The 12,609-nt window shown below is 34.8% G+C and overlaps 1 protein-coding gene across 7 annotated transcripts in view; it reads left to right on the top strand.

The window, feature by feature from the left end:
- Positions 1-12,609, top strand: part of LOC123528468 (thyroid receptor-interacting protein 11-like) — a 79,894-nt gene that overhangs the window by 34,902 nt on the left and 32,383 nt on the right. For 4 of the 7 annotated variants that reach the window (XM_053519051.1, XM_053519036.1, XM_053519046.1 and 1 more), the window contains 9 exons: positions 715-849; positions 1,214-1,491; positions 2,194-2,439; positions 3,397-3,484; positions 4,065-8,254; positions 8,780-8,851; positions 9,561-9,682; positions 10,348-10,511; positions 11,196-11,299. In XM_053519051.1, the coding sequence (XP_053375026.1) occupies positions 715-849; positions 1,214-1,491; positions 2,194-2,439; positions 3,397-3,484; positions 4,065-8,254; positions 8,780-8,851; positions 9,561-9,682; positions 10,348-10,511; positions 11,196-11,299 (5,399 nt within the window). The remainder of the gene's footprint in view (positions 1-714; positions 850-1,213; positions 1,492-2,193; positions 2,440-3,396; positions 3,485-4,064; positions 8,255-8,779; positions 8,852-9,560; positions 9,683-10,347; positions 10,512-11,195; positions 11,300-12,609) is intronic. The other 3 variants (XM_053519038.1, XM_053519067.1, XM_053519060.1) reach the window with 3 other exon arrangements.

Raw genomic sequence — 12,609 nt, 5'->3', positions numbered from 1 at the left:
ACGACGTGCAGAGCTCATGTTTCGGATGGCTCGCTTCAAGGTCAAGATCACAGGGGTCAAAGGTCATATGACTGTGTTTCGTGTCCGCTCTGTAACTCTTAACCCCTTCAAGGTTTTCGAAGAAACTTGACGCAAATGTTCACCACATTGAGACGACGTAAAGAGCCCATGTTTCGGATGGCTCGCTTCAAGATCAAGGTCACACTTAGGTGTCAAAGGTCATACCTTCGGGCGTATATTGCTCCGCATTGCGGTGCTCTTGTTGATGCTTTCAACTTGCAAATGAGAAAGAGTGAACTTTTTTGCTTTCCTAGGAAACCTGCCTTTAGTTTTCTTCCTCATGAAAACTACTTTATTTATAAAATTGTTATTGAAAGCCTGACATTGTATATTCTGTCTGAATGTTATTTACATACACTGTAGTGCAAGTGCATTTGATAATAAAATCGTAATTTATTGCATTTTCGAAAATGAGTAAAACATGAAGTTTGTTTGCTATACATTTATATAAATTGCTTCATCTTTATTATAGGGTTTAATAGTTAACAGTTCATTTTAGATTGTTTAGAATTCACATTGCTTGATCAGTTATATTTTCAGAGTTACCACTTATTGATATTACAAAGAAATTTAAATTTCGAGTCACACTACTTTAAAAACCTTGCAAATGTTCTCAAATGCATGATATATATATAGGAATTGTTACATATACAGGGGTTGTAGACAGCCTTGAGAAGGAGACGATAATGTTGAGAGAGCAGAATGTAGGATTACAGGAGCAAATTACACTGCTGGAGAAAGCTTTACAAAATGTTAACCAAGAAAGACTTTCTGTAAGAGTCAGTTCAAGTAAGTTAACCCTACAGAAGGCACTGCTTTTAGTCCACTGAAGTGAACAAGTCTCCTGTATAAATTGCATTTCTTCTTTCTCTAAAAGGCTGACTCAGACTTTCCATGAGCAGTAACCTTAGAATTGCATTACTGTGAAGTCATTGATATTCATAAGGATTTATAATTTTCATGGACTTTACGTTAGCTCTATTCCATGAAATTAGCCGTTTCATCTTTTACATGTAAATAGGAAATCTACTTATTCAGGTCTCTGTGAAATAGTACCGGTAGTTTTTGACAAAATGATGAATTTTTCTGCCATTGAAATAAGAATATTTTACATATTTTCTATAAATCAGATGGTTTCTTTTAAAAATAACAGATTCTGATCTTCCTTCCGGCGATGATTTGATTATGACCAGTGATTCCGCCTCCCTGACCTCTGACCTGTCTGAGATGTCAAGACGTAACTTTGAACTCGATGAGCAAGTGAACACCCTTAAAGCACAGATAAGAAACTATGAAACTGAGATAAGTCAGTTTGAAATGATGCAATCTGATTGGTTAAGTGAAAAGGAGGCCCTGGAAGGAGTGCTTGTGGAACTGAGAAATCAGATGAAAGCTAAGGAGAATTCCCTAAATGTTGCAGAAGCCAAAAAGGTAGGCATTGATTGCTTTGTTATGGTTTGCTAGTTTAACTGTTGTAATAGGCTAACCTCTATCATTGTAATCATTGTAAAAAAAAGGTGTGAAAGTCTTTCCTACTGATTTAGCATCAGCAAACATATTTATAAGTTATCTGCGTTGTTTCGAGAAATATGCATGGGTTCTGCAGCTGAAATATTGCACGACTTTAGGACTTTATTCCGCTTAAGAAAGAGTGGATATTACTCCATGCAAAGCTAATATTTTACAAATATTATAATTTTGTTCAAATGACTGAATAAAATTGCCATAACTGATGTAAATAAAAAATTTAACTTGGCGATTCATTAAAATGACATCAGGCACCTAATATGAAACCCAGACATCAATATAGAAAAACATTGACTTCTTCGGTCCTAATGTAACTTAAAGGAGAATGAAGACGAGTATGTAATAAGTCTCTATATGTATACATGTCCTTGCTCTTGTATATCCAAAATATCTTAAATAGCAATCTGTCTGTTGCATGAAATGCATAAATATGTAACATCTTTAATTTATATTTAATTGTACTGTGTGCACATATTTTTTATCATTTAATAGTAACTGTTTTGGTGAAAGGCTTTATAGTTGAGCAATTTTGTGTTTTGTTACCTGTTGCACTTATTTGTTGCAAAAGTTATAACAAACCTAATAGCATGTCATACTAACCATTAGGGCTTGTTAGCTGTTGCCAAACATGAGGCTAGTATATCAGGTCTTCCTGACCTTGTTGATCCAACTGCTGCCATAGACAGTATGGGAGAGATTTCTAAAAACAGTATGGTAGAGGAAAGAGATCCAGGCACAGATAGTATGGCAGAGATTGCAGACGAAGTGGTAGAGTTGGATAGGAAAGTTGGAATTTTAACAGAGGCTAATGCCCAGTTAGAACAGGAGAGAGATTTGTTGGTTGATGAAAAGGTTAGATAGCAACTTCTTGTTTAACTGTGAAATCATTAGTATTAATGCATTTCCTTAGATACAGAGGAAGTTTGAAGCATAAGAATGATAACTCTGTCTTGAACAATTTCAGAATTACATTTCCTTAACTTGACTTCATTTTTTAGATGCAAGACAATTGCTGACTAGTGAAGTGAATTTAATGTATTGCATTAAAGCTTTTTGCTAGGCAAAAGGTATTTCATACAAGTGACCCACATTCTTTGATAGCTCTAGTTTATTTAGACCTTATAATCAGCTTGGTTATTTGTCTGTTTGTGCAAGTAATACGTGTGTGCTAATATATATAATATGAGTTTATCTAAAAAGGTGCTGCATGCTGCACTTTAATGTAATACTAACACTAATGCTAACATGTATGTGTCATACCTCCTTATTAACTTATTACTGTACAGGGCTTCGAAATCACTGGTTCTGTCTTTCCAATGATTTATCAAAATGGACAGTCTATTAAATATGCACATTTTGTTTTACTAGAAATGAAGTGGATTTGCCACAGAGTACTCTTGTTTTGTAAATCAGTGAAGATTTACTTTGGACAGATATTTATAATTGGCTGAATGGTTAAGATTGTTGACTTCTGATTACTTGCTCCTCATCACATTGGGTTCAAAACTTCTCTTGAGATGTAGAATTGTTTCATGTTAGGAAAACCATCCAACTGGCATATGGGTGTTTTTACCTTGATGCCCACCCAGGATGAAATAATTCTCGAAGGAGCACTTGGTATCTTTTTCCACCATCAGAATCTGGAAAATTGCCATATGACAAATAATTGTGTTGATGTGACATAAAAGAAGGATACCGATGAGATTTTTACAGTGAATTTGGTGCTGTTCAGTAAATAGCTGCTTGCAACACCTTTTTATCTGTTAAAGGCCAAAGGTGATGATTAAGTAAAGTTGTTTATTGTTACAGGCTTCACTGCAGCTGGAACTTAAAGAGCTGAAAGCAAAACTAGAAAGTCATTCTAGTTTAACCGAAGCAAAAAGCCATCAAGATAAAGGTAGGTAAATTTTGCACTTTCGGCCATAAAAAATACTAGAATGTTTGTACTTCTTGAGTAATTTGACGTCAGTGTTCCTTGTGTGACCCTCTACCAAATTCTCTTAAGACATATTGATTTGTCAAAAACATGATTGCATGGGGGCAGGGACAGTTTTCTCTATATGGTTGTCTGGAAAACATTTAAATCGTCACCTGAAACTGCGAGACCAAATTCCTTCAAGCCCCTACCCACTTTATCTTTCCCTCCTCTTCTACCCACTCAAACTGTTCAAATAAACTGTTAAACTCGGGTGAGCAATCTAGGGTCACAGTGGCCTTCTGGTTAATACTGTTCCATATGTCCATCAAACAGTTACCTGATACAATAGATGATTTGTGTGTCTTTAAAGTTTTAAGTAGAGCTTGTTAGATATTATCTTAGTAAAACTTATAAAGTTGTCAGATAAAGGTCATGTTGATTGTCAAAAGATAACTTGTGGCCTGTTATGCTTTATTGAGTAAAGCTGACATTAAAATGAGTACATACATAGTGTAGGCATTAAGGGGGAGTGTATTTTAATTGCTATATTTTTCACCAGGGAAACCTCAAAATGAATCTTCCCTTAATGGCCAGTTAAAAGAAAAGGAAAAAGAACTTCAAGCTTTAATTGGTGGGAAAGAAGACTTAGAGGAATCTGTTACAGGAACTTCAGAAGCCCAGTTGCAACAGAAACAAGAGGAAATGGAAAATTTGGTTAAATCGCAGAAAGAAGAGATTGAAGGATTAGAAAAAGAGGTTCAAGAATTAAAGAAAAAGATGAGGGGAAAGAATGAAGAAATTGTGAATTTGTCTCTCGAAAAAGAAGAAATGATGACAAGTTTAGAAGAGTTGGATAATCAGCATCAAGAGGCTATGGGTCACATAATAAAGATAAAGGACCAATTTGCAAAGTCGAATGAGGAGTTGAAGAGCAAGTTGACACAGTCTGAAACAGAGAAGCAGACCATGCAAGCAGAGTTTGATAAACTTAAAAATCTGAACCAGTCTGCAGAATCTTCCTCATCAAATGAATTGAACCATCAGATTGCAGAGTTGAAAGATGAAACTGCTGATCTTAGAAGAAGAATTGAAAAGAGTAATAGTATGGTAAAGACACTTGAGCAAGATTTAAAGACTAAAGATGACCAGCTGAATGAAATGAAAGACAAGCTAGCATCCAGTGCAGAAGCTTTGAATAACTTACATATGGATAAACAAGAATTGAAAGAAAAGGTAGATAAATATAAAACCGAGTTGGGTACACAAGCAGAAAAACTTAAAATTGTTAGAGTTGAGAATGATAAACTTAAACAAGAATTGGACATTTCTGGTACAAATGAATCTTTGAAAAAAGAGGACTTGGTTCATACTAAGAGTCAGGATTCTAGTGAGATAGAAACTAAAAAGCTTCATTTACAGATAATTCAGCTCAGCTCAGACATAGAAAGTGCAAATGTTCAGTTAAAAGAAAGATCGGCTGCATGTGAGAGATTACAAAATCATTTGAAAAAAGCTGAAGACATGCTTAATGAATTAAATAAAACTGTTGAATGTAAAGATACTGAAAATGTTGAATTAAGATCTAGGATTTCGCAGTTGGAGGCTGAAGAACTTAAACTTAAAGAAACACTGACTGCTACAAGCCTAGACTGTGAAAAGTTACAGAAGGAAAGTGATAGAAAAACATCAGAATGTGAGAGTTTTAGTAGACAACTACATGCTATGGAAAATGAAGTACACACTGTTAAGTCTGAACTTTCAGAAAAAGTAAATGAAAATGCTAAGTTATCTAGTCAGGTAGAAATGCATAGCAATGAAATTAAAACTTTAAAACAAAACTTACAGGAAAAAAATTCTGAGTGTGAAATTGTAATTAAAGAAATTTCAGAAGTAAAAGACTTGTTAGAAGACACTGCTGATAAATTACATTCCAAATGTGAGGAGTGCCAAACATTGAGAGAAAAAGTGGAAAGATTAACAGGGGAATTAGAAGAAAATGTTAATTCTGTTAAAAATGAATATAATGCTCAACTGTTAAGTGCAACAGGTGAATTGGTTCTAGTAAAGGAGGAGTTAGCAAATAGGACTGAAGAATGGGAAAACCTAAATAAAGTACTGTATTTAAAAGATGAGGAAATCTCTAAGTTGAAAAAGGAAAAAAGTGCAATGCAACATGAGCTCGAACACCTTAAGACTGAGTTTGATCATGCAAAAGAGTCAAGTGAAACAAACTCTAAAGAATTGTATGAGTCTATACTGCAAGAAAAGCAAAAGGGAAATGATACAGCAATTGCTGAAAACTCTAGACTGAAAAATGAATTAACCAGTCTTGATCAGAAAATGGCAGAACAAAAACAACATTATGAAAGTTTTATAGAAGAACTGAAGTCAGTTGAAGAAGCAGATTCTTCGAGCCACCAAACACAGTTAAATGTATTGCTGGAAAAATCTCATAAAAAAGATTTACAAATATCTGAAAATGAATCAAAATTGAATAATTTATACCTTCAACTTCAAGATTGCCAGAAAGAACTAGTAACTATGGAAGAAAAAAACCAAGAGTTGCAAACTGATTGTGATACTTACGTAAAAGAGATTTCCGAACTAAAAAAATCAGTGCAAATTTTGAACTCAGAAAATGCAAAAATGTTAGAATCTGTGAATCAACAAGAATTAACATTGGCAGAGTTAAATGATGTTCAAGAACAGCTGGATGCAGTGAAAACTGAAAATTTATCTTTAGAAAGTGAAGTCCAAAACTGCAAATCACAAAATATTAAAATATTTGAAGAAAGTAAAAATGAAAAAGATAAGCTGAATTCTCAGATAAAAGAATTACAGACAGAATTAAGTTGTTTAAAACAAGTTGAACATGGAAAACATACTGAACATGAGCAGTTGACTAGAGAGAATGAATCTTTAAAAGAAAGAGTGATACATTTGGAATCTGAATTGGAAAAGAATAAACAGTTCATTAAAGATCAAGAAGCTGGTATTGCAGATTTAAATCAGAAAAGAGCTGAACTTCTACAAGAAGTTCAAAAAGAATCAGAGAAAATAAAATCACAAGAGGGAATAATAGAGGTGCTTAAACACAACAGTGTTCAAAAAGATGATGAAATAACTTTGCTACAACGAAAACTTACTCGTGCCAAGTCATTAGTAGACGAAGAACAAGTGCAGCAAATTGAAATGGCAGGTAGTAACTTGGCACCTCAGTATCATCTGCCTGCTCTAGAATATAAGGAACAAAAACCAGTCCAAAATGCAGTTATTGAAGAGAAAATAGAAAAAGTTCAGACTCAAAAAATTATGAGTATGCAAACACTTAATGGTGACATTGATACCGAACATTCCGTACATGAACATGATGTGATTGTAGAAATTGAAAAACTTCAGGGCCAGTTGAAAGAAAAAGACAGTATTATTACTGAATTACAAAGAAATAATGCCTCATTGCTGAAGATAATGGACTCAAAATCAAAATCTCAGGGCGATAATTCTCTTGCTGAAATGCACAAGCTTGAAAACGAAGTTAAATCTTTGAAGATTGAACGGGAACAAATGATGGATGTCTTAAATGAAAAGTCAAGAGAAAGTAGCAATTCAAAGGCTGAAGTTCAAAGGTTAATGAATATAGTTTCTGCAGAAAAGGTTGCTCTTGAAAAATTGCAGAAAGACAATCAAGAGTTGGTAGCCAAAAAATCTGCAGAAGGCGATGGTGTTCATCTGGATGATATGCAGAAAGAAACTGTTAAAAACTTATCAAGAATTATCAGGGATAAAGATTTAGAAATAGAATCCTTGACTCAGAAAAATGCAACTTTGCTGTCAGTATTACAAGAATCTTCGACTGAAGGAACTCAGATTAATTCACTATTGGTGGAAAAAGAAAACCTGACAAAGCAGTTAGCTGCCTTACAAGGGGAGAGAGAACAAATGATTACATATCTGAACCAGAAGCATCAAGAAAGTGTGGCTTATCATGCCGAGGTTCAAAGACTGACAGCATTTATAAATACTGAAAGTGAAAAATATGAAAAAATGAAATCTGATTATGATCAACTGGTGCCTCAGTTTGAAGATAAGAAGCAGTCATTACTAAAAGCTCAAAATGAACTGATAAATTACAAACAGAAATTACAAGAGTTAGAAGTGAAAACTGGTCAAATGATTCAACAGTCTGAATCAGGAGAAACTGTTGATAAAACTTTGTATGATGCTAAGATTCAGGAAAATAACAAACTTCAAGAAAGATACCAAGAACTCATGGAAAATGTAAAAGAGAAAGAAACCAAGATTCAGAATATGTATCAGCAAGTCAGTGATATGGAACAGAACTTTAGAACATGTGATAGTGAGAGGGCCAGTTATAAAAAGCAGGTAGATAGTTACATGTTCCAAGTACATGGCTTACAAACAGAGCAGGGTGATCTGAAGGCAGAAATTGCTCAACTCAAACAGCAACGAGACAGTGCGGCTTCAGAGTGTCAGGTGCTGAAAGAAACAAATAATAAATTGACTCTACAGGTTCAGGATCGGGATTTTGAAGTGTCAAGTCTCCAGGAGAAGACGAGGTCATTGACTGTGATGATTCAGGAGCAGCAAGGTGAGAAAGGGCAATTAGAACATGTGATTCAAGAGAATGAGTCTACACAGAAGCACATCAAACAGTTGACTCATGAGAGGGACCAGGCTTTGCACAGGCAACGACAGATACAGGAACAGAATACCCAGTTGTTGAAAGATGTAAGTCAAAATCCATTTATCTAGCAGTCTTTCTTGGATTATCCGTCTGTTAACTGTTTGGAATGGAAAAAAATTATGTAAATATTATTGAATATTTATGGTAAAAATATTATATGTTCATGAAGAGTGAAGTATTTTACCAGTTCAACAGAGGTTACATAAAACGTGGTATTGGTGCATGTTTGCATTTTATTGCTGACATCACTTCAAATCAGTTTGAATAATATTGGCAGTTACATATTATAATCATGTTTATTTTTTTTTTATTTAATCAAGGTATACATACATAAACCTCAAAACACCCCTTTTCTAATTAAATCTAAGTTAAAAATAAAAGATTTTAACCAGCAGAATTCAAGAAAAGTATAAATGTCTTAATTAAATAGGATGTCTGTTTGGTTGAATAAATATGTGTCTGATTAAGTTTCACATGTGGTGAAAAGAAAATAAAAATTGTAAAATTTTAATATCTGTTGTGTTAAGTTTATATCCTCGATTTGAATGAAATAACATTTTATTTTATAGATTCAGTCTTTGAAAGAGAGAGAGGCAAAGTTGAATAGAGAACTGGATAGATTAAGACAACATTTGATACAGGTAATGTTTGGATTGTTCATTTTTACGTAAGTTTGGGATGTTATGTCATAGGTAGTGAATTTTTCAAGATGTTTAAACTGTTTCTTAAGAATTAAAGTTACATGTTACTGTTCTAAATATGCAATGAATGATGATTTCCATATTACCGTAGACACTTATGTTAATCATTGGTGTTTACCAAGCATTTCAGATCATAATTTTGATCAGCAAGTTCTGCTAGCCGTGACAGGTCACGAAAGAATTTTATCAGTTTTATTTGTATTGTGAAAATAGACATTTGAGTTCACATGAGCTGCTCATTTCAAACCGATAACAAAAGGTGTTGTGTTTTTTTTTCTGATCAGTTAAAGATTTAATGAACAGCAAGAAGCGACAATTAGCGTAAGGCCTACTGTTTTAGCTGATCCAGATTACATTTCTGAAGTCCTGAATTGATGTCTAAAATGATGAAATTGTCCGCTAACAGCAATTAATGGGACAGGGAATGTTGTACTTTCAAGACAAAAAAGCTTGCTTTCCATTGGCAATGTCTGTAAAGTACACATTTGTCATGTAAGGATGTGACATATGTAAACAAGTATGGCAAAATCAGTATTGTAACCTCTGCAATTCTCTGCCATTGGGGTCACTATTCTTCAAATTTATTGAAATGCAATGGCAGTTCTATCAAAGGAAACATGTTAGTACTGAAGATATACATATATTTCAGATAGAGGATGGTTACACGAAGGAAGCACTGGCTGCTGAGGAACGAGAGAAAGATTTACGTACCAGACTTACTGCAGCAGAAGAAAATGCTCTCCATTCATCTTCAGCTGTGGAATCGGCTAAGTAAGTTTTCAAGTGTAAAACAATTTGCATAATCTAAAAATTTCTAATACCCTCTGACTTTACAAATTTCATCTTGACTACTCTCTGAAATATCTTAAGTCAAAAACAGCATATACCAGGAGCTATTTGGAGATGGACTTTACAGACGAATTGCTGGCAAAGCACAAAGTTTTACTTTTACACATTTTGTGTAGGATGCTTATATATTTTAAAATTTTTAGAATGTTGTCTGATCAGGTGAAAAGAACAAAAAATTAAATGTTGAGTAATATAATATAGGTAGGCTAAATGCGTATCTTCACTAAATGAGGAGTCAAAGGTTGAAGTCCCATTGTGGGCACAAGTGCATCTTACGACAGTAGCACTGTTTTTCTGGGATGCAGACTTCAGGGTGATTTAAACAAGCTTAAAAGTTTCTTTAATAACTGAGTTTTAACCTTTAGCCAGCTGGTGGAAAGTGATTCTGTCTTTGCCACCAGTGCAGACAAAGATTAGCCTGTACATCTATGCAGGCTGATCTTGGTCTGCACTGTTTGCTATTGTCAGTTAATTTTCAGTGAACAGCCCTTCGAATAATAACTGGTATTGTCCAAATTGGATGATAGACCAGTCCATTTTAGAAATTTAGCAGGGTAAAGATTAATAAAGATGTATGATATTTTCAGTCAGCATGCAAGTCACCAGTTGGACAGTCTTCAACAACAGCTCCATTTTGTATCTCAGCAGCGAGACCAGGCATATCTTCAGATCTCCAGTCTCCAGGAACAGAACCAAATGTACTCCAGCTCTATGACCAATCTCCAGATGGTTCTTGAAGAGTTCCAGCATGGTAAGATCTCAGAAATGCGTTATTGATTAAAGATATGTCTTTCCAGTGCCGTAGCTAGGCAGCGTGTGCAGTCCATGAGTGCAGTTCATTTCAAAACAGAAAAAAGCATATGCTGATGCTTCACGAAAGACTGTACAGTCGAACTCGGATAATTTGAACACCACCCTTTGTCAAACTCATTGTCAGGTCCTGGCAAAATTCCTATGTAATATATCTTGTTCGACAGCTGGAACTACGAATAACGATCTCAACTTTTGCTGGTCCTCTGGAGTTCAGGCGAAGAAAGTTTGACTATATTGAAATGGAAGGGATAGGAGGTTAACAATAATATTTAAGAGAAAGTCACAGTTATATCAGTATTGCTTTTGAGAAAAAAAATGAAGAAAAAGTATGTGCTTTAGTTTGTGAATAAAGAATTCTTGGCATTGAATTCTTCATGTGAGGAAGCCATCCAGCTGGCTTACGAAAGGTCGGTGGTTCTACCCGGGTGCCCGCTCATGATGAAATAATGCACTGAGGGGCACCTGGGGTCTTCCTCCACCATCAAAGCTGGAAAGTTGCCATATGATATACTTGTGTCGGTGCGATGTTAAGCCCAACAAAAAAAAAACAAGAAGAATTCATGTTTAGTATAATTACAAAAATGATTAGTTGCAGTTCATATATTTCAATGTCTGTTCACAGAAAAGGAGCGAATGGTTGCTGAGGACACAGAGAGATATACAAAAGAGGTGAAGACATTGAGAGAACAGGTGAACAAACTTCAGGCAGACCTCAAATACACAAAGGTAAGAATATATATATATATATATATCTGCTTATAGTGTAATATTGTTTTATAGAATGGCTATAGCTTTTTGTTGATGTAGATTTAGCAATAGTCTTTTCTCAGATGTTTTTATTGGTGGAGGTTAAAGCTACTCTCCCACAGTTTTGGTGAGCATTTTTCAGCTTGTTCATATCTGATCAGTTTGGCATAGAATGTATGTATGACATTGAAAAATAGTAAAGTAAGTGAAAATGTGTTGGATACTGGTAAAAAACCCAGAATGTTGGCTTTCTCAATTAATTCAAGAGTGTTGCAATAGTTTACTCCGTTCTACACAATATTTATGGTTATTTGTCAGGATATCTTGCAAAAAATCATAATATAAAATCAATAATTTTGTATTAGTGATCATTTTTACAGTACCCACATTTTATAGATTTTTTTCAGAGAAACAAAATGCCTAACATTTGTGAAATAGTAGCTTTAAAGCACAAAAACCAATGTTTGTTTCTTAGTTCCTTAGAATGAAAGCATGTGTAACAGTATACAAAATAAACAAACACTTGTCATTAAAAATGTTGTTTAAATAGAAAAGATTTAGTCTTTCTTAAAAAATTCAACTTGTACAGAATACCGGTAGTAAAAAATAACTCCAGGAAGAAATGTAGTTGATTGGTATTCATCAAATGAAATATAGAGGAGACAGTTGTAGCTCTCTGTGTTAGAAAATGAGAAATGCTTTTTCTGCTGTTTTCATTGGGCCATTTAATGTATTTGATATTTGAGCTGTTAGATTGCAGCTAAACAAATTAATAGAAATAATAGTCCTATGACATTCCAAAATCAAATGATAAAGTCAAAACTGCATGTAATCAAAATGATTCCATTTCTATATCATCTGCAGTGGTGTGTGCAACATTAGGCTAAAATTTGTTGTAATCAGAGAATATAGTAGTTTTCAGTGACCAGTTGAAATGTACAAATAGGTCTGTCATGCTTCAACTTTGATTACAATTTAGAATGGGAAGTTACATAGTGGGTAAGGCTGCAGACTTCCAGTCGCTTACCCCTCACTGCGACTGGGAAGTTACATAGTGGGTAAGGCTGCAGACTTCCAGTCGCTGGCCCCTCACTGCGACTGGGAAGTTACATAGTGGGTAAGGCTGCAGACTTCCAGTCGCTTGCCCCTCACTGCGACTGGGAAGTTACATAGTGGGTAAGGCTGCAGACTTCCAGTCGCTTGCCCCTCACTGCGACTGGGAAGTTACATAGTGGGTAAGGCTGCAGACTTCCAGTCGCTTGCCCCTCGCTGCGTCTGGGAAGTTACAT

This window comes from Mercenaria mercenaria, chromosome 1 (assembly GCF_021730395.1).
Source record: "Mercenaria mercenaria strain notata chromosome 1, MADL_Memer_1, whole genome shotgun sequence".
Classification (NCBI taxonomy): domain Eukaryota; kingdom Metazoa; phylum Mollusca; class Bivalvia; order Venerida; family Veneridae; genus Mercenaria; species Mercenaria mercenaria.
This window is presented reverse-complemented; position numbering and strand designations above follow the sequence as displayed.